The 27221-nt window shown below is 40.8% G+C and overlaps 2 protein-coding genes across 6 annotated transcripts in view; both read right to left on the bottom strand.

The window, feature by feature from the left end:
• Positions 1–36: 36 nt before the first annotated feature.
• On the bottom strand, positions 37–12189 carry nhp2 (NHP2 ribonucleoprotein homolog (yeast)). The gene is made up of 4 exons (XM_043712070.2): positions 11998–12189; positions 10100–10169; positions 1957–2062; positions 37–1314 (listed from the first exon to the last, which is right to left on the bottom strand). The coding sequence occupies exons 1-4, from the start codon at positions 12152–12154 to the stop codon at positions 1189–1191; spliced, it is 459 nt and encodes a 152-aa protein (XP_043568005.2). The 5' UTR covers positions 12155–12189; the 3' UTR covers positions 37–1188.
• A 6092-nt stretch (positions 12190–18281) lies between these two features.
• Positions 18282–27221, bottom strand: part of LOC122560876 (bromodomain-containing protein 8) — a 91762-nt gene continuing 82822 nt past the window's right edge. For 3 of the 5 annotated variants that reach the window (XM_043712073.2, XM_087997637.1, XM_087997639.1), the window contains exons 27-29: positions 24828–25005; positions 19873–19952; positions 18282–18629 (exon numbers count right to left, since the gene is read on the bottom strand). In XM_043712073.2, coding sequence (XP_043568008.2) covers positions 19899–19952; positions 24828–25005 — 232 coding nt within the window. In that variant the 3' untranslated portion in view covers positions 18282–18629; positions 19873–19898. The remainder of the gene's footprint in view (positions 18630–19872; positions 19953–24827; positions 25006–27221) is intronic. The other 2 variants (XM_087997638.1, XM_087997640.1) reach the window with 1 other exon arrangement.

Raw genomic sequence — 27221 nt, 5'->3', positions numbered from 1 at the left:
AATAAGTCAGTCATTTAATTACAGTATTTTAAAATGTTAGATCATTTCATTTTATTAGCAAACATTGTACAAAAGTTAATGATGTGCAATGCTACAGAGATATGGTAAATAAGTCAGACTCAAGCATCTTGTAAAAGGGAAAATTTCCAAATGCATTTTACATAACTTGACAAGTGGAATGGATGAATTAGAAATATTTATGATTTTCTCTATGCACAAGATTACAACATTTTCCAAATAGCACTAGTTTTATAGCAATCAATGATCTTAATGGTTTGTCATCTCACCAAAACAACAGAGTTGCTTAGTATTATACAACTTTAATATTGCTGAAAGGACAGGCATATTGCTGAAGATTCTCCTCTTACACACCCCAGAATAAACATAAGAATGCCAAATTTCAAATTATCACAACAATTTCTACTCCAGGAGATTGGTTAGCAAGTAGACTCTGATTCGCCAAATTGCCATGGAAATAACAAGCACTTGGCATTTTTGTTTTTATCTTGATAAAAAAGTTAAATGTTTTTTTTGTCAGCAGCATTCAACTTAATCACTTGATGGACTCCAATGACACCAACTGTTGAGTTGCCTGATTCCACCTTAAAGGCAGTTCAAAGAACAGCAAAAAAAAATCAGCTCCACTGAAAGATGGACAGAGCAGAAATAACATGAATCTTCCATCTGCCACTGATTGCTTAGAGGTTTCCACACCAGACAGTGGAAGCACATCGAATGTCGCTCCAGTTTCCTTCACCCTAAAAATGCTGACCTGCATGTCAGACTTGTTGAATATTAGCAACTCACTGAAACTACTCACTAAGACCCAATGGTTGAAATGGTTTGCAGTCCTTGTTGATGCCATCATCTTCCCTAAGTCCAATTTTCATTCAATTCAAAAGATTAGCCCTAAATGTTTAGTTTCATCAACGTTGTCTGAAGCTGAGTGGATAAACCTCAGGAAATAAAGATAAGAGGCATCTTTCACTTCTGAAGTTTATGGCTTTAGTGAGAAAAATTCTAACAACAGGACAAATTTTAATATCAGTACATATTTCAAACATAAAAAATCTTAAACATTGACAACAACATTCAGCAACTGGCACAGGCAGCAGTGAATCAGATATCACTGATTCAGTGTTCTATGTTGTGAGAAAATATGTTCCTTGCAGAGATGAGTTTGTTCCTTCAAACAGGAAGGTTTAGTGACTGCACCTCGTCTAAACACTCACTGTATGCCTCCTGATAGTCTTCATGAGATTTAATCAATATCACACACGTTGGTCGTTTGGATCCTGCAGAAGCTCCCAAATCCTTAACAAAAACAAACAAATATTACCATTCACACTCTTTGTAATCCAGTCACATCTGTGCAAATGTAATTGCAAATCATTTAAAACAGTGTGATAATCAGAACACTCAAGGATGTGGCAATACAGTAGATTAAAGAAAAATGTGATCTCCAAAAATATTTTGTCAATTCAATGTCTCTTCCATGTGCAAATTAGCAAATTCTCACACGTTGTTTAACCAATGTATTTCCAGTGCCTACTGGAGGTGCGAATAGCATAGTAATTTCTCAATGTGAAAAAACCTCACCCCAAATACAGAGGAACCTCAATAATCAGGCATTCAATTAAACAAATTTCGGATTATGCAAACAAGACTGCAAGGCCCCGATGCTTTGCTCACTATGTTATCTGGCATTCAATTAACTGAACAAAATACTCCCCGCCCGTATCCTTTGGGTAATTGAGGTTCCTCTGTAGTTTAATTGATTCGGATTTCCGCGTTTACACTTTTGTCATTATCAGTTTCAACCAATCTGTCTGAGCATGAATTGATTCCCCAAATCTCTTGGCCAACGTTATCTGGAAAATTTATTGTAGGTATTCTGTTGAAATAAGATTCAGAATTTTTCATGGTATTCTAGAAATAAACCAATTGAAAGCATACCATTTTGGATGGTATATAAGCATATGGAAGGTTGTTATCTTCACACAAGATTGGCAAGTGGCTGTACACATCAATTGGCAGAGTATCACCAGCCAATAGAACAATCCTGAAAGCAGAGAGATAGTATGTTAGTACAGTACCAAACTAAAGAGCACAGACTCCTTCAAAAGTTACTTTTATTTTCTGCTCCACTGCTTTTATTTTTGATTAAATTAAACAGGTCTGCATCCTTACTACAAATTCATCAAGTTATCAGTGCATTTTATTTTGAGTCATTTACTTTATAAATATCATTTATAGACAGACAGCTAAAGTATACACATATTAAAAGGAGCACATGGAAGTGGAATTTTCTTCATTCAAAAACATGTAATTTCATAGATAATCCAGGTACAGCACAAAGCAAGATGATAAAGATGTAATAATTGATAAGAATCACAAAGCTGTAGTAAGAGAATTCAGGTCAAATATGGAAAAAGGGGAGGTTGACTCTGACTACCAAGAATCGTGTGCCCAAGAGGACAATAAGTTCAAGCATTCGACAAAAATAAAACAGATTTTCAATGTTCTTTCACGAGATGCTAACATTACTAGCAAGGCCTGCATTTGAAGAACATCCCAAGTTACCACTGAGAAGTCAGCAGTGGGGCTGCCTTTCTGAACTGCAGCTGTCCATATGGTGGAGATACACCCAAACTGCTGACTGGAAGGGAGTTCCAGGTTTATGACCTAGCAATATGGATAATATATACACCCAAGTCAGGATGGCATGGAGGGGAACTTGCAGACATTCCCATACATTTGCTGCTCTTGGTTGTGCATCTTATATTTAGCTAGGTCATCTCTTGAGATCAAAGAGGATCTTGCATTCCAATGTTGTAGGTCCTGAGGTGACTAAATAGTCCAATACTGGATCTGCAAATCCTGCCAAAGGGGAGCAAATGGCATTTAATGAAATAGGTGGGTAAAATGCTCAGGGTTTTGCAAGCGTGTGAGATGAAAAGTGTACAACATATGTTTTTGGAATCTCAGTCCTGTAAAGAGAGTTTAATTTTTTTAAAAAATGTCAGTCAATTTGGATCAGTCACCTAAATACATCAGTTTCAAGAAAACTGATTGCAGTCAGGTACCTGTGACAACCCCAGTACTTTTAATGAATAAAATATTTACAGCAAAAGAACTGTTGATGCTGGAGATCTAAAACAGAAACTGCTAGAGAAACTCAGCAGGTTTGGCAGTGTCTGTGAGAAGAAAGCATAGTTAATGTTTTGAGTCCAGTGAGTGTTCATCAGAACGGATTTATAATGTTGAGTGCTGGGAGAAGATATAAAACTCAAATATTTATCCCAATGAATGCAAAGGGAACTGGTTAGATAATTTCTTGTTTAAAATGGTGATGCACTGGCACTTGTAGAGTATAATTTGGACATGCCTTATCACCCCAAACTAGAAGGCTGTACAGGTCTTAGTGCATGTGAACATGTAGGTCTTGCTTAATTATCTAAGAAATTGCAATTGGTGATGAACATCATGAATAATCAATAACCATCCTCACTTTTGACCTTAGGGTGATGGGGCAGAAATTGGCTAGATCGAATCTTCCCTGTACCATACATATCTGAGCAACTTTCTGCCATCTGTTTGCCAGCATTGTAATGTATCTATCTTGAATGGCTAGAGACATGGCAATTCCGAGAGGATAAGTCTGCAGCATTACAGTCAGGAAGTCAGGCATTGTGGTGATGTCATTGAATTATCAATCCAGTGGTTGAGATTCAATCTCATTACAGCAGACGTTGGATCTTTAAGTCTATTAATAAATCTCAAGGATAACAAAACAAGCTGGTTTCGGCAATCGTGACCGTATAACAAAGGAGATTTTATTAAATCCTTTCTGGCTGTCTATTGTGCCTCAGGGAAGGAAAACAATCACTCTTACAGGCTGAACAGTTCACTCAATTAGATCAACTCATTATAACTTTATCACCCCATAATTGGAATCTTTTGTTCCCATTATACTGATGTTTGGGCTAAGCACTACTTAGTATTAAAAACAACCTGAAAGAATGGTAGATGCTGAAAATTTGAAAGAAATTGCTGGAAAATCTCAGCACGTCTGGATGTAGGTTTGCTCACTGAGCTGGAAGGTTCGTTTTCAAAAGTTTCGTCACCATAATAGGTAACACCTTCAGTGAGCTTCCAGATGAAGCACTGGAGGTGTAGCCCGTTTTCTATTTATATGTTTGGGTTTCCTTGGATTGGTGATGTCATTTCCTGTTCTTTTTCTCAAGAGGTGGTAAGTGGGATCCAAGTCAATGTGTTTGTTGTTAGAGTTCTGGTTGGAATGCTATGCTTCTAGGAATTCTTGTGCGTATCTCTGTTTGGCTTGTCCTAGGATGGATGTGTTGTCCCAGTTGAAGTGGTGTCCTTCCTCACCTCTATGTAAGGATACCAGTGAGAATGGGTCATGTCATTTTGTGGCAATTGATGTTCATGTATCCTGGTGGCTAGCTTTCTGCCTTTTTGTCCAATGTAGGCTTTGTTACAATTCTTGCAAAGTATTTTGTAAATGACATTAGTTTTGCTTGTTGTCTGTCTTTCAAGTTCATTAGGTGCTGTTTTAGCGTGTTGATCGGTTTGTGGGCTACCATGATGTCAAGGGGTCGGAGTCATCTGGCAGTCATTTCCAAGATGTCTTTGACGTAGTGGAGAGTGGCTAGGGTTTCTGGACGTATTTTGTCTGCTTGTTTGGGTTTGTTGCTGAGAAATCGGCAGACTGTATTCATTAGGTACCTGTTCTTTTTGAATACATTGTATAGTGATTTTCCTCTGGTCTGCATAGTTCCTCTGTGCTGCAGTGTGTGGTGGCTCATTGAAATAATGTTCTAAAGCAGCTTTGTTTGTGGATGTTGGTATGATTGCTTCTGCAGTTCAATATTTGGTCTGTATGTGTTGTTTTCCTGTAGACGCTGGTTGGAAGTTCCCCATTGGCTGTTCGCTCTACCGTGACACCTAGGAATGGCAGTTTGTTGTTGTTTTCCTCCTCTTTAATGAATTTTATGCCAGTTAAGGGTATTATTGATGGTCTTGAAGGTTTCCTCTAATTTGTTTCGTTTACTGATGGCAAAGGTGTCATTCATGTAATGGACCCAAATTTTGGGTTGGAGCTATTTGAGAGAGTCTCTGCATTACTGCCTCTGCTAAGGACCATGACATCAGAGATGCCATGGGTGTTCCATTGGTTTGTCTGTAGGTTTTGTTGTTGAAGGTGAAGTGGGTGGTATGGTAAAGGCATAGGTCCACTAACTTAACGACATTGCCCTTGCTGGTGAAGTTGGTGGTGTTTGGTGGATGTGTCTTTTGGTTCTTCTAATAGTGTAGTCAGTGTTTCCTTGGCCAGGTTGATGTTGATGGATGTGAACAGGGTTGTTAAATCAAAGGAGACCATTATTTTATCCTCTTCCATCCGGGTATCTTTGATAGTCTTCCGGAATTCTTGGGTGGAGTGGATGGAGTGGCGTGAATCTTCTACTAAGTGTTTTCTACCACCCAGAGACACACACAAGAATTCCTAGAAGCATGACTTCGATGTTGTGGCCATTTTGGAGACATGGATAGAGCAGGGACAGGAATGGTTGTTGCAGGTTCCAGGATTTAGATGTTTTAGTAAGAACAGAGAAGATGGTAAAAGAGGGAGAGGTGTGGCATTGTTGATCAAGGACAGTATTACAGTTGAAGAAAGGATGTTTGGGGACTAGTCAACTGAGGTAGTATGGGCTGACGTTAGAAACAGGAAAGGAGAGGTCACCCTGTTGGGAGTTTTCTGTAGGCCTCCGAATAGTTCCAGAGATGTAGAGGAAAGGATAGCAAAGATGATTCTCGATAGAAGAGAGAGAGAAAGAGACAGGGTAGTTGTCATAGGGGACTTCAACTTTCCAAATATTGACTGGGAACACTATAGCACAAATACTATAGATGGGTCAGTTTCTGTCCAGTATATGCAGGAGGGCTTCCTGACACAGTATGTAGACAGGCCAACAAGGGGCGAAGCCACATTAGATTTGGTACTGGGTAATGAGCCTGGCCAGGTGTTAGACTTGGAAGTAGGTGAGCACTTTGGTGATAGCGATCACAATTCTGTTATGTTTACTTTAGTGATAGAAAGGGATAGGTGTATACCACTGGGCAAGAGTTATAGCTGGGGGAAAGGCAATTGATGCGATTAGGCAAGATTTAGGAAGCATAGGATGGGGAAGGAAACTGCAGGGGATGGGCACTTTAGAAATGTGGAGCTTATTCAAGGAAAAGCTCCTGTGTGTCCTAGATAAGTATGTACCTGTCAGGCAGGGAGGAAGCTGTAGAGTGCGGGAGCCGTGGTTTACGAAGAAAGTGGAATCTCTGGTCAAGAGGAAGACGGCTTATGTTAGGATGAGATGTGAAGGCTCAGTTAGGGCGCTTGAGGGTTACAGGGTAGCCAGGAAAGACCTAAAGAGAGAGCTCAGAAGAGACAGGAGGAGACATGAGAAGTTGTTGGCGGATAGGATCAGGGTAAACCCTAAGGCTTTCTATAGGTATTTAAGGAATAAAAGAATGACAAGAGTAAGATTAGGGCCAATCAAGGATAATAGTGGGAAGTTGTGTGTGGAGTCAAAGGAGATAGGGGAAGCACTAAATGAATATTTTTTGACAGTATTCACTCTAGAAAACGACAATGTTGTCGAGGAGAATACTGAGATACAGGCTGCTAGAGTAGGTGGAATTGAGGTTCACAAGGAAGAGGTATTAGAAATCCAGCAGAGTGTGAAAATAGATAGTCCCCTGGGCCGGATGAGATTTATCCTAGGATCCTCTGGGAAGCCAGGGAGAAGATTGCTGAGCCTTTGGCATTGATCTTTAAATCGTCATTGTCTACAGGAATAGTGCCAGAAGACTGTAGGATAGTAAATGTGGTTCTCCTGTTCAAGAAGGGGAGTAGAGACAACCCTGGTAATTATAGACCAGTGAGCCTTGCTTTGGTTGTTGGTAAAGTGTTGGAAAAGGTTATAAGTGATAGGATTTATAATCATCTAGAAAATAATAATTTGATTAGGGATAGTCAGCAGAGTTTTGTGAAGGCTAGGACGTGCCTCACAAACCTTACTGAGTTCTTTGAGAAGGTGACCAAACAGGTAGATGAGAGTAAACCGGTTGATGTGGTGTATATGGATTTCAGCAAGGCGTTCGATAAGGTTCCCCATTGTAGGCTATTGTACAAAATGCGGAGGAATGGGATTGTGGGAGATATAGCAGTTTGGATCAGTAATTGGCTTGCTGAAAGAAGACAGAGGGTGGTGGTTGATGGGAAATGTTCATCCTGGAGTCCAGTTACTAGTGGTGTACAGCAAGGGTCAGTGTTGGGTCCACTGCTGTTCGTCATTTTTATAAACGACCTCTATGAGGGCGTAGAAGGGTGGGTTAGTAAATTTGCAGACGACACTAAGGTCGGTGGAGTTGTGGATAGTGACAAAGGATGTTGTAAGTTACAGAGACATAGATAAGCTGCAGAGCTGGACTGAGAGGTGGCAAATGGAGTTTAAAGCGGACAAGTGAGAGGCGATTCACTTTGGTCTGAGTAACCAGAAAGCAAAGTACTGGGCTACGGGTAAGATTCTTGGTAGTGTAGACGAGCAGAGAGATCTCGGTGTCCATGTACACAGATCCTTGGAAGTTGCCACCCAGGTTGACAGGGTTGTTAAGAAGGCATGTTTTAGCTTTTATTAATAGAGGGATCAAGTTCCAGATCCATGAGGTTATGCTGCAGCTGTACAAAACTCTGGTATGGCCACACTTGGAGTATTGTGTACAGTTCTGGTCAGTGTATTATAAGAAGGATGTGGAAGCTTTGGAAAGGGTGCAGAGGAGCTTTACTAGGATGTTGCCCGATATGGAGGGAAGGTCTTACGAGGAAAGGCTGAGGGACTTGAGGCTGTTTTCGTTAGAGAGAAGGTTGAGAGGTGACTTAATAGAGACATATAAGATAATCAGAGGGTTAGATAGGGTGGACAGGGAGAGCCTTTTTCAAAGTACGGTGAAGGCGAGCACGAGGGGGCATAGCTTTAAATTGAGGGGTGATAGATATAGGACAGATGTCAGAGGTAGTTCCTTTACTCAGAGTAGTAAGGGTATGGAATGCTTTGCCTGTCACGGTAGTAGATTCGCCAACTTTAAGTACATTTAAGTTGTCATTGGACAAGCATATGGATGTACATGGAATAGTGTAGGTTAGATGGGCTTCAGATTGGTATGACAGGTTGGCGCAACATCGAGGGCCGAAGGGCCTGTACTGCATTGTAACGTTCTATGTTCGTGACATTCCAACTGGAACTCTACCAACAAACATGTTGACTTGGATCCCATTTACCACCCCCTGAGAAAAACAACAGGAAATGACATCACCTTTGGAAATGACATCACCAACCCAAGGAAACCCAAGCATATAAATAGAAAATGGGAGATACCACTAGTGCTTCATCTGGAGGCTCACTGAAGATGTTACCTAATATGGTGACGAAGCATCTGAAAACGAACCTTCCAGCTCAATGAGTAAACCTACATCCAGAATCCCAATCTGGGCTACAAATTTTCTCAAAACTCACTCTCAGCATGTGAGCATGAACCTTCCCGCTCAGCGAGCAAGCCTACATCACTCTCCGCACATCTGGCAGAATTAGTGGAGAGAAGTTAGTTATTGTTTTGGGTGACCCTTCATAGAATCCCTACAGTGTGTAAACAGGCCCTTCGGCCCAACAAGACCATACTGAACCTCCAAAGAGTAATCCACCCAGAACCATTCCCCTACATTATGCACCTAACCAACACATCCCTAAACACTGTGGACAATTTAGCATGGCCAATTCACCTAACCTGCTCATCTTTGGATTGTGGGATGAAACTGGAGCACCTGGAGGAAACCCACGCAGACACGGGGAGACTGTACAAACCCACACACACAGTGAGGTGAGGCTGGAATTGAACCCAGGCACCTGGCACTGTGAGGCGGCAGTGCTAGCCACTACCACCTTTAGAACTTAGTAATGTCAGTTTTTGTTTCTCTCATACAGCTCGATGCAGCTACCCAGCCAAACTGACAGCTCAGTTCTGGCCAGCCGATTAGATATACAAGAATCGAACTGAATCCTCACATTTTCCTCCTGGGGATGTGGGTGATTATCACTTGATACATTTTGAAAAGACAACATCTCAAGTGGGCAACTAAACTAGTGGATGAAAAATGAGACGAATCCACATCTGTTACTTTGCAGAACAATGTGTTAGTAGAGAGCAATGCATTTACCGTATATACTAGAGTATAGGTTGATCTCGTGTATAAGTCGACCCCTTATTTTGGGTTAAAAAAATCTTGTATTTTCCATATATCTTGTGTATAAGTAGATCCTAGTTCTTCACAGTTACAGATCAACATTTATGAGTCAGTGTGCCTGTCCATTGCGCTCCACTCTGGCTTTCCAGTCTGCTGGCTGTACCTCTCCAGGTTTTCCAGTCTGCCAGCTGTCACGCTCTGCTCCAAGTTTTCAGAATTACTGTAATGGTACAACAATACAGGGCGACCGCCGTATCCGCAGAGTTGGTTTCCATAGTTTCAGTTACCTGCAGCCCGAACATATTACAGGGAACGTTCCAGAACCAGGGATCTGCTGGGAACGTAAATCTCCCATTTAAACAAATGGGTTCGTACCTATCCACGGTTTTGGGCTTCCGCAGTAGGTCTTGGAACGTATCCCTCACGAGTACGGGGGGACTACTGTATCATTCTACTGTAGTAGGCAGAATGGAGAGTTATTTTGTAGATAAATATTCAATAATGGCCTTTTTTTTCCTTCTGTTGTTTATTATTTTATATAGAGATCTGGCTCGTTTGCCCATTTTTTGACTCATACCAAGCATGAATTTCATCGCCTTTAAAACAACAGCTCGTATTAGTCAACCCCCTAATTTCAGCTACAAAATTCAACATATACACGAGTATTTGTATATATGGTACTTTTTTAAAATAAAATAAATTCTTTCAAAGAATTACAAATAAAAATGTATAGGAATAATTCCTTTTTTGTGCTGTATCAGAAAACAGATCTATTATACTCACCCTTTCTCCCCCTTGTTGATGAATTTCTGAACTTCTTTCACGCCTCGACGAATCTGTTTCACTTTTGCAGCTGCAGATGAAAATGGAAATTTATAGAGAGATGTGATTTTATATTCTGAAGTTTCCAAGCAATGTGTGACAATCGTATTCTTTCTGACATTTACTTTGCCAAATACAAGCCATTAATTCAACAAGATCAGAAGCCACTTCAGAAAAATAACTATGAAAAACCAAATTGCAGAGATTATTAACATAAAATAGAGAAAATGCTGAAAACACACAGCAGATCAGGCAGCATCAGCAAGCACCTCCAGGAAAATTGAAGACAGGGAAAGAACAAAACGAGACGGTCTGAGATTGGGATGGAAAGGAGATATTAAATAACAAATCAGGGTGATTATACAAGGCAAAAGTGGTATAAATTATTTTATTCAGCGAGTTTTGAGAAGATTTGTAGCTCAGGTTGAGATTCTTGATGTAGGTTTGCTAGCTGAACTAGAAGGTTAGTTTTCAGACGTTTCATCACCATACTGGGTAACATCAGTGAGACTCCGGATGAAGCCTTTCTTTTGTAACAGCACAAAATCTGCCACATTTCCACCTTTCTTCTTCAGTTCTGACAGTTGTATTGGACTCAAGCCTGTTTCTCTCTCAACAGATGCTGCCAGTCTTGCTCAGTTTCTCCAACACATCTTTTTCAGTACCTACCATTTTTCTGCTTCTAGTAAAGACATAGGAGTAGGCCATTCAATCTCTCAAGTCAGCTCTGCCATTCAGGTGACGAAGGAGCAGAGCTCTGAAAGCTTGTAATTTCAAATAAACCTGCTGAGACTATAACTGGTGTCGTGTGACTTCTGACTTTGTCCACCCCAGTCCAACAGCAGCATCTCCACATCACGTCTACCATTCAATTGCATAACCACTGATCATATACCTCAATGTTAAGTTCCCACAGTATGTCCATATACCTTGATGTCATTAGTCTGTAGAATCTACTGATTTCATCTTGAACATACTCAAGGATTGAGTTTGCACAGCCCTCTAGCGTAGACAATTTCAAACAATCATCACCTCCCAGTAGAGAAATTCCTCCTGACATTAGTCTTAAATGATCTACTGCTTATCCTGAGATCATATCATCAGGTTTTGAACACACCAGCCAGTAGTAGTAAGTGGTCTACATCCACCTTGTACGTTACACTGGCAAGACTGAGATGATTACTTGACTGTCAGAAACATTAGTTGTAGGGTGTCTTGAGTAACAGTTAGCTAGCTGTTGAGTAATTACTTCATGCAGCTTGTTTGGTAGATCTTCTTAGAGAATGTAGAACTGATGATAAATTTCAAACTATATCGACTGCTTGAGCTTAATATTTCCAGACTTTCCTTTATATTGTATAGCACTAGTCTGAACACATTTAGAGTACAGTTCTGGTTATATTATAGGAAGGATGCAATTGCACTGGAAAGGGTACACAGCATAGTTTTGGTACTGGAAAATTTTAATGGCAAGATTTAATTAATTTTCTGAGGCTCTTCCTCACTGTTTAAAAGTGGTGAGTTTAAGTTATTCCAAGGCTGACTGGTGACAGGTGTGGATTTATTCATATCAGACAGAGCGGGAGATGGAAGGCAGAGAGATAAAGGGAGGGTTGGAGATGTGAAGGCTTTCACAGTCGAATTACACCTGAATTTCGATTTATTTGAAAAGGAAGAATGTGCTGGGTCAGGATGGGGGAACAGTGCCTTGCAGACTCAAAGGGCCAGCACAGACACTATGGGCCGAATTGCCTGCATATGCGCTGCAGCCACCCTTCGCTGACAGTCTTTTCGCAGAGGTATGAAGAGTTTGGTTCGGGCCTGACGATCGCCACCCGCTTTCCTCGCCGAATCTTTACCTTTTTTCACGCATTTGTACAGCTTCTTGCTCAGTTTCCTGGAGGCCAGCGGCTGCGCGATGGCGTTCACATTCGCCACCAGCTCCTCGTAGGTTTTCTCCGTCTCCTCGTACTCGGGCCTCTCGGCCTTATCCTTCTTCACTTTCGGCGACTTCATGCTCTCCGCCGCAGCGCCGTCACCGCATGGCAACTGCAGCCTACTTCCGGGAAGTGACGCGGGCCGAGAGCCCGCCCCGTTCCTGTCCATCAGACCAGGGTGCCAATGGCAACGGCGGGGCACATCCAGGAAGTGGCGTCACACAGACTCTCCCCCGCCCTCCTTTGACTTGTCGATCATCCTGGGGGCGGTCGCCATGGTAACACAATACCTGACACTCTCAGGATGGAAATTGCTGGAAATAACCGAGTTATAGAAGTCTGTTGTTTGCTTTAGGGTCGAGGAGACGTCATTAAGACATATTATTATTCAGGTCATAGACAGACAGGGAGAAACGTTTCCCTTTAGCGGAGGGATGAATGACCAGGGTGTCCACTGAAGGGGGCAGGAAGTTTGGTGGAGGTTTGAGGAAAAGAAAATCATTCACTGCCTGGAAGGGAATCTGCAGTATTTAGATGTTCACTTTTGGAATATTGTGTGCAATTCTGGTCTCCTTCCTATCGGAAAGATGTTGTGAAACTTGAAAGGGTTCAGAAAAGTTTTACAAGGATGTTGCCAGGGTTGGAGGATCTGAGCTACAGGGAGAGGCTGAACAGGCTGGGGCTGTTTTCCCTGGAGCGTCAGAGACTGAGGGGTGACCTTATAGAGGTTTATAAAATCATGAGGGGCATGGGTAAGGTGAATAGACAAGATCTTTTCCCCAGGGTGGGGGTGTCCAGAACTTGACAGCATAGGTTTAAGTTGAGAGGGGAAGGATATAAAAGTGACCTAAGAGGCAACTTTTTCACACAGGGTAGTGCATGTGTGGAATGAACTGCCAGAGAAAGTGGTGGAGACTGGTACAATTACAGAATTTAAAATGCATCTGGAAGGGTATATGAATAAGAAAGGTTTAGAGGGATAGGGGCCAAGTGCTGGCAAATGGGACTAGATTAATTTAGGATATCTGGTTGGCATGGATGAGTTGGACTGAAGGGTCTGTTTCTGTGCTGTACTCTATGTGCACTTGCGAGGCCAAAGCATGAGATGCAATGAGTCAAGATTAGAGCAGTGCTGGAAAAGCACAGCAGGTCAGGCAGCATCCGAGGAGCAGGAAAATCGACATTTCGGGCAAAAGCCCTTCATCAGGAATGGCTGCATTCTTATGGCTTTGTATAAGATGCTATGGTTCAAGTGTTGAAAAATGGAGTTAGAATAGTTAGCTTGTTTCTGACCAGCACAGACTCAATGGGCCAAAGGGCCTTTTCAGTGCTATACAGCTCTATAACTCTATGATATTACTCTATCACATTGATGACAGGTTTCACTTACTGTACATTTTGAGAACATTTTCATTAACAAGCTTATTGTGGCTCTTTTTAACAATTCAGTAAAAGAAACAAGCTTTATGGGGAATGAGGATAGAATGGGGTCTTTTGCATGATAGCAGCTGGTAATAAGTGGAGTTGAGCAGGGGTTAATATTGGGACCACAACTATTCAGGTTATACATTCGTGTTCTGGAGAAAGGAACAGCGGGCATTGTTGTTACATTTGCAGATGATACAAAGACAGGTGGAGGGACAGGTAGGGTTGAGGCTGCAAAGACTTGGACAGGCTTAGAGAATAGACAAAGAAGTAGTAGATGAAATACAATGTGAGAAAGTGTGAGGTTATGCAGTTTGGTAGGAAGAATAAAGGAGTAGACTATTTTCTAAATTGGAAAAGGCTTGCAAATCTGAAGCACAAAGTGTCTTGGGAGTCCAAGTTCAGGATTCTCTTAAAGTCAAAATGCAGGCTCACTTGGACGTTAGGAAGGCAAATATAATGTTATCATTCGATTCAAAAGGGCTAGAATATAAGAGCAGAAATACACTGCTGAGATTGTATAAGCTCTGGCCAGACTACATTTGGAATACTGAGTGTTTTGGGCCCCATATCTAAGAAAGGATGTGCTGACCTTGGGAAGAGGCCCATAGGAGATTTATGTGAATGATGCTGGGGATGAAGGATTTGTTGGATGAGGACTCTAGGTCAGTAATCAATTGAGTTTAAGATGAGGGAAAATCTGATTGAAACTTACAGAATACTAGAGGCTTGGATGGAGTGGACTTGGAGAAGATGTTTCGACTAGTAGGAGAGAGTAGGACCTGAGGGCACAGTCTCAGTGAAGGATGACCCTTTAGAACTGAGACGAGGAAGAATTTCTTCAGCCAGAGGATGGCTAGTCTGTGGAAATCATTTCCATAGAGGGCTGCGGAGGCCAGATCATTTGAGTATGTTTAAGATAGAGAGACATAAAATTCTTGATTGGTAAGGGGACAAACGTTATGGGGAGGAGGCAGGAGAATGGAGTTGAGAAACATATCAGCCATGATCGAGTAACAGAGCAGACTCAATACTCCAAATGGCCCAATTCTACTTTGAATCCTATGGTCTTATGAACAAAAATGTAACAGCTGGATTCTAATATTAAATCATAAAAACTTTTACTTTAAAAAAAAATGGAATGTGGGTGGTGCTGAGAAGGGCAACTATTGATAGTCTTCCTTAATTGTCCTTGAACTGAGTGGCTTGCTCAGAAGGCACCTAAGAGCCAAAGATATTGCTGTGAGCCTGTAATCACATTTAGGCCACACAAAGTAAGGATGGTAGATTTCCTTCCCTGAAGGTCTTCACTGAGTAAGATGCATTTTTAAAACAATCAATGATAGTTGACCCAGTCCCCATGAGATTTGCTTCATTTTTCAGGTTTATTAATTGAGTTTCAATTTCACAAGCTGCTTTATTGGAAGTTGAACCCACATCCCCAGAACAGTGGCTGGGTGTCTGGAATACTAGTGTTATGAAGTTGAAGCTGTGTACTGTACCTTTGAGAGAGAGAATGCTGTTCTGAACAGGAGAATCGACGTTTCGGGCATAAGCCCTTCTTCATAAGCCCTGAAGAAGGACTTATGTCCGAAATGTCGATTCTCCTGTTCCTTGGATGCTGCCTGACCTGCTGCGCTTTTCCAGCAACACATTTTCAGCTCTGATCTCCAGCATCTGCAGTCCTCACTTTCTCCTATATGACTAGATGGCAGTCTCAGAGCATACTGGAAAATTGAAAATATGTAACATTCAGCTGTGAAATGGATACCCAAGTTTTGGTTACTGCTTTGACAATAATTCAAATTTAACCAGTTAAAATTATGCCCCACGATACTAAAACTCAATAACATTTGAATTTATTGTTTTGCCAACATCGAACCAATGAGACAATCTGATGCTGGGAGTATAAACATGCGGACATTTTGAAAATTGGAGTCAGAGCAACTGCCATTGAGACAGAAACGCAGGGAGAACTAACATCTTGCTCTCCAAGAAATTAGGAAACACTCTATCAAAGATACCTTTTCGTATGAAACATACTCACAGTAAAAAGAAAGACAATGATCCAGGAAGATCCTCAGCCAGAAGAGGGAAGACAAAAGATGACAGCAGTTGTGAAGTTTTGAAATTAAGGTGATGTAATTTTAATAAGTGTCTTATTGGATCAGCATGTTGTTATAGAGTTGGAGGCAGATAATAGGCTGTTTAGAGAAAGGGGGGGCTTAGAGTTACATAGAACATAGAAGAATACAGCGCAGTACAGGCCCTTTGGCCCTCGATGTTGCGCCGATCCAAGCCCACCTAACCTATACTAACCCACTATCCTCCATATACCTATCCAATGCCCGCTTAAATGCCCATAAAGAGGGAGAGTCCACCACTGCTACTGGCAGGGCATTCCATGAACTTACGACTCGCTGAGTGAAGAACCTACCCCTAACTTCAGTCCTATATCTACCCCCCCTTAATTTAAAGCTATGCCCTCTTGTAATACCCGACTCCATACGCGGGAAAAGGTTCACACTGTCAACCCTATCTAACCCCCTAATCATCTTGTACACCTCAATCAAGTCACCCCTAAACCGTCTTTTCTCTAATGAAAACAGCCCCAAGTGTCTCAGTCTTTCCTCATACGATCTTCCTTCCATACCAGGCAACATCCTGGTAAACCTCCTCTGCACCCGTTCCAGTGCCTCCACGTCCTTCCTATAGTATGGCGACCAAAACTGCACACAATATTCCAGATGCGGCCGCACCAGAGTCTTATACAACTGCATCATGACCTCAGGACTCCGGAACTCAATTCCTCTACCAATAAAAGCCAGTACGCCATATGCCTTCCTCACCGCACTATTTACCTGGGTGGCAACTTTCAGAGATCTGTGTACATGGACACCAAGATCCCTCTGCTCATCCACACTACCAAGTATCCGACCATTAGCCCAGTACCCCATCTTTTTGTTGTTCTTCCCAAAGTGAATCACCTCACACTTAGCTACATTGAATTCCATTTGCCACCTTTCTGCCCAGCTCTGCAGCTTCTCGATATCCTGCTGTAACCTGCCACATCCTTCCTCACTGTCAACAACTCCTCCGACTTTCGTATCATCCGCAAACTTGCTCACCCAACCTTCTAACCCCTCTTCCAGGTCATTTATAAAAATGACAAACAGCAATGGTCCCAAAACAGATCCTTGCGGAACACCGCTAGTGACGGCACTCCATGAAGAAACTTTGCCATCAACTACTACCCTCTGTCTTCTTCCATCCAGCCAATTCCTAATCCAAACCTCCAACTCACCCTCAATGCCATATCTCCGTATTTTCTGCAGTAGCCTACCATGGGGAACCTTATCAAACGCCTTACTAAAATCCATATATACCACTTCTACCGCTTTCCCCTCATCAACCTCCTTCGTCACCTTTTCAAAGAATTCAATAAGGTTTGTGAGGCACGACCTGCCCTTCACAAAACCATGCTGACTATCCTTGATCACATTATTCCTATCCAGATGTGCATAAATCCTATCCCTTACAATTCTCTCTAAGACTTTGCCCACAACAGAAGTGAGACTCACCGGCCTATAGTTACTAGGGTTATCCCTACTCCCCTTTTTGAACAAGGGAACCACATTTGCTATCCTCCAGTCTTCTGGCACTACTCCTGTAGACAAAGAGGACATAAAAATCAAGGCCAATGGCTCTGCAATCTCCTCCCTTGCTTCCCAGAGAATCCTAGGATAAATGCCATCAGGCCCAGGGGACTTATCTATTTTCACCTTTTCCAGGATTTCCAACACCTCTTCTCTACATACCTCAAAGCCATCCATTCTACTTATTTGTGACTCAGTATTCGCATCGACGACAATGCCCTGTTCCTGAGTAAATACTGAAGAAAAGTATTCATTCAGTGTCTCCCCAATCTCTTCCGCCTCCACACGCAACTTCCCACTACTATCTTTGACTGGACCTATTCCTACCCTAGTCATTCTTTTATTCCTAACATACCTATAGAAAGCCTTAGGGTTTTCCTTAATCCTACCGACTAAGGACGTTTCATGTCCCCTCCTTGCTGCTCTTAGTTGTGAATAGTTGTTTAATGTTCCCTTTTAGAGCTAAAAAATAAATTGATTCTGTAAATAGTAGAACTAGGGAGTTCTCTGTCACTCATATTTTAACAGATTACAAGGTGAGGTGAGCTTTTCTGGGTGTTAATTAACAGAGGGTTAACACCTCCGTATCATAACACTAGTCCATTGACACTGCCATTAATTTGGAGGAGGCAATAGCCAAGTGAATTATCACTAGACTATTCATCCAGAGACCCAGGTAATCCTGGAGACTATAATTCAAACCTCACAATCATGGAATTTGAATCCAAGAGAAATCCCAGATTAAGAGTCTAATGATGGAAATTGTTGTCTATTGTTGGAAAAACCCATCTGGTTCACTCATGCCCCTTAGGGAAGGAAACTGCCAACCTTACCTGGTCTGGCCTACTTACCACTGCAGACCCAAGCAATCTGGTTTGTTCTTAACTGCCCTCTGCATGATTAGGGATGGGCAATAAATACTGGTCTGACCAGCAACTGTTATGTCCTGTGAATTAATTTTTTTAAGAATGAGGTCAGAATTGCTCTTACCACAAGGAAATGTATTGAAAAGTTTTTTTCAAGCACCAACAGACCAACTATTTTGAGAAGATGATGAGGAGAGAGTGAGGAAGAAACAATAAAAGATTGAAAATAACTTGCATTTTGTGCAAAGTGCAATTATGTTACTAGATTTTATTGAAAAACTCTGAGAATAAAGTACACCCAACTGAGAAGCAGCCAGTCAATAAACTTTCGGAAATTGAACTACAATAACATTTACTGAAAAATGTCAAAGCACAACTTTTCCTCCTTGTGGTGAGGAATGTGTCCCTGAGGTGAACTGCAGTCTGCATGCCTGTAACTCTCTGTAACTTGTAGCAACTTGTACGCAGTAATTATGGTCCCTTCTCCCATACAACATATTATTGCAGTTACAACCTGAACTGAACTTCGAAACATTGTATTAATGCTGCATTGAGAAACCAAAGACAAAACTTTTCATTTTTCGTCCTCTTCTCCAAAGGTAAGATACTGTAAAGGAAAACAAGTCACGTTAGTTTATTTAAAGACAAAGAATTAAATTTTGGCTTCAGGTCAGAAGATTCAAAGCTTTAGTTCAGAAAAACAGGAGCTCAGTTCAGAAAGTAGTAATTTTGCCTAGCAAGGGAATTATGTCAATTAAGTTGTTAGAACTGAGGAAAGTTTAGGCCATCAGAATTGTTCAAGATTCATATCAGCTGACTAGGAAAGGAATGATTTTTAAAAAGATCTTAGCAGAACAAAAATAAACCGGAAAGTGAGAGTTAAAGATGTGCTTTATTTATTTTGTGTAATAAACTTATGTCTGTTCTTGAAGAACATTTGCAATCTCAGCTGAATGTGTTTCAATGACTAACCACCAATGGCAAAAAATAAACATGATCTATCAAGCCAGGTTTCAAACTGTCAGCAGAAATTTCCTGTGCTACCGTCAGTTGGGATGATAACACTATTCATAGGAGATAAAACAATGGAGTTTTGAATTTCATTCCCAATTATTCACTAGTAGGCTTGACAATGAAACCAATAATTCCCTTTCTTAAAAGTAGAATTTAAGTTTGCACCTTACAGTAGTTTTAAACAATCAACATGTGTATCCATAATAAAGGGCATAGTTGTTTTACTAACTCAAAAACAACATTCACTCTCAGCATGTGGACATTATTCACCAGTACTTACTGTCCATTTCTAGTTACATCTGGCACTTCTTTGAGCCACTATCAGCAATTTGGTGTCAGAGTGACTTGCTAGATCATTTCAAGGAATAGTTACTAGTCAACTGAAGTCACATACAGGCCACAAGATCTTCCCCTTAAGGACATAATGAAACAGTCAGGCCATTTGAATGACACCAGCTTCATTTTCATTAAACTCAATTCAAATTTTAAATGGGATTGAAGTCTCAAGATTATTAATCCAATGACATAAAGACAAATGTACTCTATCCTATACATTGTTTAAGTTCTCCAATCGCTGTCGACAATAATAAAGATAGTTGGTTCATTAATCAGTTTAATGTTCCGTCTCAATTTCACAATTTTATTTCAAAAAATTACAAATTTGCTTTTTTTAGAAACCTCAAACAAAATTAGTTTGCAATTTCCTACAAAGAAATGATTTTGCTACAAAAATAATCAACGCACATTCCTCCAGAGATTCTAAGAGCTAAAGAAATTAATAAACTAACAGCAAAAAGAAAATAGTTTTACATGTAACGACAGCCAAAATACAATACCTTATTTTCCTGTTGGATGCAAGCTTTTACCCAATGAGGCTCTTGTTAAAGTCACCCAACTCAACTGCTTCTAAAATATCCTAGAACAGGTAAAAGTGATGACTTACAATCACATAATAATAAAATTAAGACAGCCTCTTTATGCTTACAAGATGGTGTCTTTGCACATTTCAATATGACCACAAAATACAGAAGCAGAAATCAGCCATTTAGCCCATTGAGTCTGCTCTGTCATTTAAACAGATCATGGTTGATCTGGTAATTAACTCAATTTTCTTGCCTTTTTGCCATAGTCCTCAATTCCCTTATTGATTAAAAAGCTATTTCCGCTTTGAATATATTTAATAACCCAGATTCTGTTGCCCTCTGCAGTAAAGAATTCCATAGATTCAGTAACCTAAGAGAAGAAATTCCTCATCTCCATCTTAAATGGGCAACCCTTGATTCTGAGATTGTCTCCTCTGGTCTGAGACTCTTCCACAAGGGAAACAACTGTTTTGTATTCACCTTGTCAAATTCCCTAAAAATCTTGTATGTTTCAATCAGGCTACCTACAATTCTTCTAAACTCAAATGAGTACAGGCCCAACCTAGGTTACCTCAGATTACAACAGGATCTTGATCAGACGGGCCAATGGGCTGAGAAGTGGCAAATGTAGTTTATTTCAGTTAATGCGAGATGCTGCAGTTTGGGAAAGCAAATCTTATCAGGACTTATTCAGGAGTCCAGAACTAGAGGGCATAGATTTAGGGTGAGAGGGGAAAGATATAAAAGAGACTTAAGGGGCAATGTTTTCACGCAGAGGGTGGTGTGTGTATGGAATGAGCTGCCAGAGGATGTGGTGGAGGCTGTTACAATTGCAACATTTAAGAGGCATTTGGATGGGTATATGAATAGGAAGGGTTTGAAGGGATATGGGCCGGGTGCTGGCAGGTGTGACTAGATTGGGTTGGGATATCTGGTCTGCATGGATGGGTTGGATCAAAAAGGGTCTGTTTCTATGCTGTACATTTCTATGACTCTGTGACTCTACTCAAACCTCTCCTCATAAAACAGAACCTCCTTTGGACTGTTTCCAAGTCCAGTATGCTTTTCCTTAGATAAGGGAACCAGAATTGTTCACAGCATTCTAGCTGTGGTATGACCAGTGCCTTGTATACTTTGGCAAGACCTCCCTATTTTTAAATTCCATTTCCTTTAATCAGACACAAAACTAACAGGAAGGAATTAAGAGCATGGTACTCATTTTATTTTCATTTTTTGCCCAACTTCTAATTTAATATTTCTATTCATTTAATTTCTCTTCCCTCCTTTTTGGTCCCTTTGTTCTATTCCAACTTTAACTAGCCAAGAGTAAAGGCAACTGTGAAAGAGACTGAGATAAATCATTCCTGTTTCCTCACAGATCTGTCTCTGACAGCTGAGCTGCCTGTCCCCAAACACAGCTGCTGTATGAACAGCATGGATTCAGGGTGATATGGTGGCTCAGTGGTTAGCACTGCTGCCTCATAATGCCAGGAACCCAAGTTGGATTCCAGCCTCTGGCGACTGTCTGTGTGGGGTTTCCACATTCTCCCTGTGTCTGTGTGGGTTTCCTCCAGGTGCTCCAGTTTCCTCCCACAATCCAAAGATGTGCAGATTGGGTGAATTGGCCATGCTATATATTGGCCCATAGAGTTCAGGAATGTGGGGTCAGTGGTAAATGTAGAGTAATAGGGTAGGGGAATGGGTCTAGGTGGATACTGTTTGGAGGGTCGGTGTGGACTTGTTGGGCTGAAAGGCCTGTTTCCACACTGTCGGGATTCTATGAAAGAAAGTTATTTCCAAAATGCAACAGTCATGATTTCTGTTCATTGAGAATAAATTGGTTCATCAGGGAAACTTCAAAACTAGTTATGACCAGTTAGCTATTAGTATCAAGGAACAGACAAGGGGAGAATGTTTTGAGGAAAATATATAATAAGCAAGGAAACATTTTAAAAAATCAGACATAGGACTTAGGGACAAGGGTAGGCCATTTAGTCCTTCAAGCCTGCTTTGCCATTCAATAACATGACGACTGATCAGGTTAGGGACTTATTTCTACTTTTTTGTCTTACCCGATTCCCTTGTATTTCAAAAAAAATCTAATGTATTACCTATTTTTAAAAAATGTGATCAGGCAAAATAATATAAGATTTCTTATGAATTGTTTCACATTCCACAAGTAAGCAGGATAAAAGATTCCAAATATCCCATCTCTGCATTAGTAAGGAAATATATTGGAGATATATTTCCACCAGAATGGGATTTTAGGGAATGAAACAATTTGAGTTGAACTCCTGTGAAATCACACAGAGATAAATGCAGTTTCAAGTAAAGGTCAGCCAGAGGTGAGAATAATGGACCCTTTTGAGCAAGATGTCCTTTGGCAAATACACTACATCAATGCCATCTTGTGGTGAATATTAAATACTTCAGTCACATTTGACATAATGGTATCAGTTCAGCTAATCAACTGTCACCTAATATTCTGTGGGTAACACAACAATCACAGCACGACATCCAGTCATAATATATCGAGTCAGAGTTGTACAGCACAGAAACAGATCCATCAGTCGAACCTGTCCATGCCACCAGATATCCTAAATTAATCTAGTCCAATTTGCCAGCATTTGGCATCTTGAAAGACTTTTAAATTTTAAGTTAAAGATTTGTTTCACAAGATGCAGAGGTAGAGTAGGATAAAAGGCCGGCACAACATCGAGGACCGGAGGACCAGTACTGTGCTGTACTGTTCTACGTTCTAAACCCTTCCTACTCATATACCCATCCATATGCCTTTTAAATGTTGTAATTGTATCAGCCTCTAACACTTTCTCTGGTAGCTCATTTCTGACATGCAACACCCTCTGCGTGAAAGGGTTGCCCCTTAGGTCCCTTTTAAATCTTTCCCCTCTCACCTTAAACCTATGCCCTCTGGTTTTGGACTCCCCTATGAAACCTAAGAACAGCAATGAGTCACTCAACTCCTTTAGGTTATTCTACTCTTCTGAGAGATCATGAGTGATTTATAACCCAAGTTCATTTACATGTTTTGGCATCATATCCTTTAATTTTTTTGGTTTAAAAAAGTTATCAATCTCGGATTTAAAATCATTGACTAAGCTAGCTTTCTGATGCGGTTTATGAAGTCTCTTTTCTAATTTAACCCTTGAAGCCTGGAAAATATTCTGTTCATTCCAACTGCACTTAAGTTCAAACATCCCCTCTAAGATACACTGCCCAAAAATATACATATTGCTCCACATATTGTCTGTGTATAATTGTAGCAAAATTTCCATTCTACATAGAAAGGGAGCAAATTCCACTTGCATGTTGATTTTTTTTTTGTACCAGTCAGCTAAGTTTTATTGATTTCTGCAAATGGATCTCAAATTCTTGGACCTCCACTGGATGGTATGTTACCTCCAGGGGCCAAGGTCAAGGATGTCATGGAACAACTGTGGCATTCAGAGGGTGAAGGATGAGCAGGCAGAGCTGGTCATCCATGTTGGGATCAATGACACAAGCAATAGAAATGAGGTCCTGCAGCAAACTTTGGGGAATTAGGTAGAACATTGAAAAGCAGGACTTCAAAAAGGTAGTAATCTCTGGATTAATAGTAGCAAGTTCTTCAAGAGAAGGCACGGTGGCACAGTGGTTAGCACTGCTGCCTCACAGCGCCAGAAACCCGGGTTCAATTCCCGCCTCAGGCGACTGACTGTGTGGAGTTTGCACATTCTCCCCGTGTCTGCGTGGGTTTCCTCCGGGTGCTCCGGTTTCCTCCCACAGTCCAAAGATGTGCGGGTCAGGTGAATTGGCCATGCTAAATTGCCCGTAGTGTTGGGGTAAATGTAGGGGTATGGGTGGGTTGCGCTTCGGCGCGTCGGTGTGGACTTGTTGGGCCGAAGGGCCTGTTTCCACACTGTAAGTAATCTAATCTAATCTAAAGGCTAGAGCAGGACAGAGAGTTTTAGATTCATGAAGTAATGGAACTAGGAGCTAGGACATGTACAAGTTGAATGGTTATATTTAAACAACAGGATGGATATTATCACAGGGAGGTTTGCTAATGCTGTGGGGGCAGATTTAAACTGAATTGGCAAGGAGTGGGATCTTGACAAGTAGCTCAGAGGGAGAGAAGCTGAGATGGAGTTAGACATTAAAACACAAGTGAGTGAACCTGGAATGAAGAGGAAACAGGCTCAATAAGAAAGGCGAGGATTTAACAAGGAGCCTGAGGAATTAGATGGATTGTGGAAACAAACAGACATGTAGGAGTATGATATAGCTATGATTGAGACGTGGCTAAAAGATGGGCAAATTAGACAGCTCAACATTCCTGGTTTATAGAGCATTCAGACAAGCTAGAGATAATAGAAAAGTGAGTGGCGGAGCTGACCTAGGCAGAGTGACCTAAGTCTGCTCCCCCGTCTCATGATCACTTTGTTGCCTTAAACTGGTGATCACAATTAAAACAAGAATGGAAAAGATAAATGTTACACTGATCCAGACAGGATATTCTGAGGTTGGAATTCAGGCAAACATTGTTGGGAAGGAGAATAGTATTGTATATAACGTATTGATAACTATCTAATTTGGACGTGTCTGATACTAATACCATGTAGCTGAAGTGGAAAGTACTCCTTGGGAGAAAAATGCCTCATGATACATATACAAAAAAACTCCACTATAGGTTGTTTAATAGAATGAGCTACTGGCAATCCCAATCTTTCACCTCACAAAATAAACATATTAATGTACTATCGGTCAACCATGCCTGGCGAGTCTGTTCGTTGTGTGAATATTGAAAGGGCAAATTTGTTCTTCCAATTGGCTAGTCATATTACACATAAATGCTGTACCCGAATTTTATTCCAAAGTAAGTGAAATTTGATAAAGAACAGTTTATGGAGAAGGGCCACATAATTTACCTGGATTTGTTTCAAGACATCTCGCTGCATTTCCACAGTTTTATGATAAACATCATGATCAGAGCTGTTGTACATCACCGCATTCTGGAACATTAGCATAATATCCCGCTGAAATTCAACAGTTGTGCGAATCAGCCCTTTTCTGATGTTTCTCTTTATATTGGACAAATCCATTGGTCTGTAATAAACAGATGCAATGATAAGTGCCTGCATGGCAGATAACACATGAACGCAGGTGATGTATTAAACAGCACAGTTACTGACAATGCACAGAGACCCTCTTATTCTCAAGCTGCAGGATGTTAATTGATGAGTGCTGGTACATGAAAACGTTTTATGAAATCACTCCGAACAAGGAGGTAAATGAACAATACAAACCATCATGACATCTTTGAAACTGTTCAACATTTTAAGTTAACTTCTTTGATGTATTGTGCACTTGTTTATTCAATTGATATCCCTTCCTACAAATGTACAATTGAAGCTCCTCTGCTGAGCAAGAGCGTTCCTTGAAGTGAAATTTGCATGTGTGAGATGCTGAAATTGCTCTGCAAGACATCTGCCAGTTTAAAATTCATGCACTACATTACTGGAGGAGAGAAGAAAGACAAAAAGTACATCAAGCAATAAGTATCTTCTCAAACAAAGAGAAGCATTGGCCATACTTTTAGTATTAGTTTGGTTCTCCCAGAACAATTACCATCTTTTCCAGAACAACTGTGCGATTTCCTTTGTGGTGCTAATGGTGTGTCTTGGATTTATTCTGGGATACTTACACTTGCTAAGTGGATGGTGTACATAAAGTAAAACCATTTGTTTCCAGAAAAAATTAAATTATTATTGTGCTGTTTTGCAGAGAGTGTGAGACCCTTTTCAATTCTCAAAGTTATGCTTCTAAGGAAGAAACCGTGAGAGTCAATGTTGTTATGTTTAGATGAGTTAAAGAAGGCTCTGTTGACATTACTTGATTTGGGAGGGGCCTCCAATTCTAGAATGTATGTCAAACTACCTTTTGCTTGTCACTGTGCATGGGATTTCGTCCATTTACCCAAGATAGTTTAACTGAAAGTCAGCACCTCCAACACTTTCTCTATACTGCATCAGAGCATCCATTTTGATTTTTGTGCTAGTGGGCGCATTGAACCTACAACCTTATGTTTCAGAGGCAAATGTGCCTCTAACTGAGCTGCAAAAACATGGAATATGGGTCATTAAAGAGTAGATTATGTAGTGTTCGGACAATTATTGATAAATGCAAATAAAAAACATCTAGAATAAATTTTATGTACTGCTGCTGGGCTCTTCAGATATTATTCATGGAAAGCAAGTAGTTAGCCAGTACACAGTAGGAGAAATAGAAATGCAAATTATTTATTAAATGGAGACAGAGACTGGGTACCATGAATGTCCAAAGCGGCATGGTTGTCCTTGCTCATGAGTCACAAAGCTCACATACAATTCCAGCAAACAATCAGAAATGATACATTAGCTTTAATTGCCAAAGGGTAAGTGTGCAGGAGCAAAGATATCTTGCTGCAATTGTATAGCTTGGGTGAGACTGCAGTTGGAGTAGTGTGTACATTTTTGTCAACTTACCCACTTTCCATAGAGGACGCATCATTAAAGTTCACCAGCCTGACTCCTGGGGGTAGCAGGATTATTCTACAAGCGGACGTTGAGTAAACTGGACCTGTATTCTCTACAGTCAACAAGTATGAAAGGGAATCTCGCTGAAGATCACAAAGTTCCCAGTAGGCTCAACAGGATCTATGCAGGAAGGAGTTTTCCCTACCTAGCAGGGTCTAGAACCAGGGACATAGTCTCAGAATAAGTGGTATGCCGTTTCGGACTGAGATGAGAAGGAATTTTGCCTGAGGGTGATGGACCTCTGGAATTCTCTACTCAGTGGGGTGTTGAAATAAAGTTATTGAGGATGTCCAAGACAAAGATTTATCAGTTTATAAATATTAAAAATGTCAACAATATGGGGATACGAAAATGGCATTGAGGTAGTTAACCACAATCTAATGAAATGCCAGAGCAGGCTGTAACAGATGCACAATGTACTCCTGTTTCTTACTTGCCATATTCCTAGCCTGAGTAATGGAACTACTTAAATAGAAACAAAAATAGAAATTGCTGGAAAAGCTCAGGAAGTCTGGCAGCACCTGTACAGAGAAATCAGAGTTATCATTTCGGTTCAAGTGACCCTTCCTCAGAACTCTGGAAGGATCACTTGATCTGAAATGTTAACTCCCATTTCTCTCCACAGATGCTGCCAGACCTCCTGAGCTTTTCCAGAAATTTTTATTTTTGTCTGTGATTTACAGCAGTCATGATTCTCTTGGCTTTTATTTATATAGAAAAGGTTGCTTTTCATCAGCAAGTGAAGTT

This window comes from Chiloscyllium plagiosum, unplaced genomic scaffold (assembly GCF_037043375.1).
Source record: "Chiloscyllium plagiosum isolate Xiang-an unplaced genomic scaffold, Cpla_swu_hap1 HiC_scaffold_20, whole genome shotgun sequence".
Lineage (NCBI taxonomy): Eukaryota > Metazoa > Chordata > Chondrichthyes > Orectolobiformes > Hemiscylliidae > Chiloscyllium > Chiloscyllium plagiosum.
The sequence above is the reverse complement of the archived record's forward strand: the minus strand, read 5'-3'. Positions and strand labels throughout refer to the sequence as shown.

Coding starts and splice junctions, on each gene's coding strand:
- nhp2 (XM_043712070.2), bottom strand. CDS start 12,154: ATGAAGTCGCCGAAAGTGAAGAAGGATAAGGCCGAGAGGCCCGAGTAC. Junction 10,170..11,997: donor GTACAAATGCGTGAAAAAAG/GTAAAGATTCGG, acceptor TTTCATCTGCAG/CTGCAAAAGTGAAACAGATT. Junction 2,063..10,099: donor ATCAACAAGGGGGAGAAAGG/GTGAGTATAATA, acceptor CTCTGCTTTCAG/GATTGTTCTATTGGCTGGTG.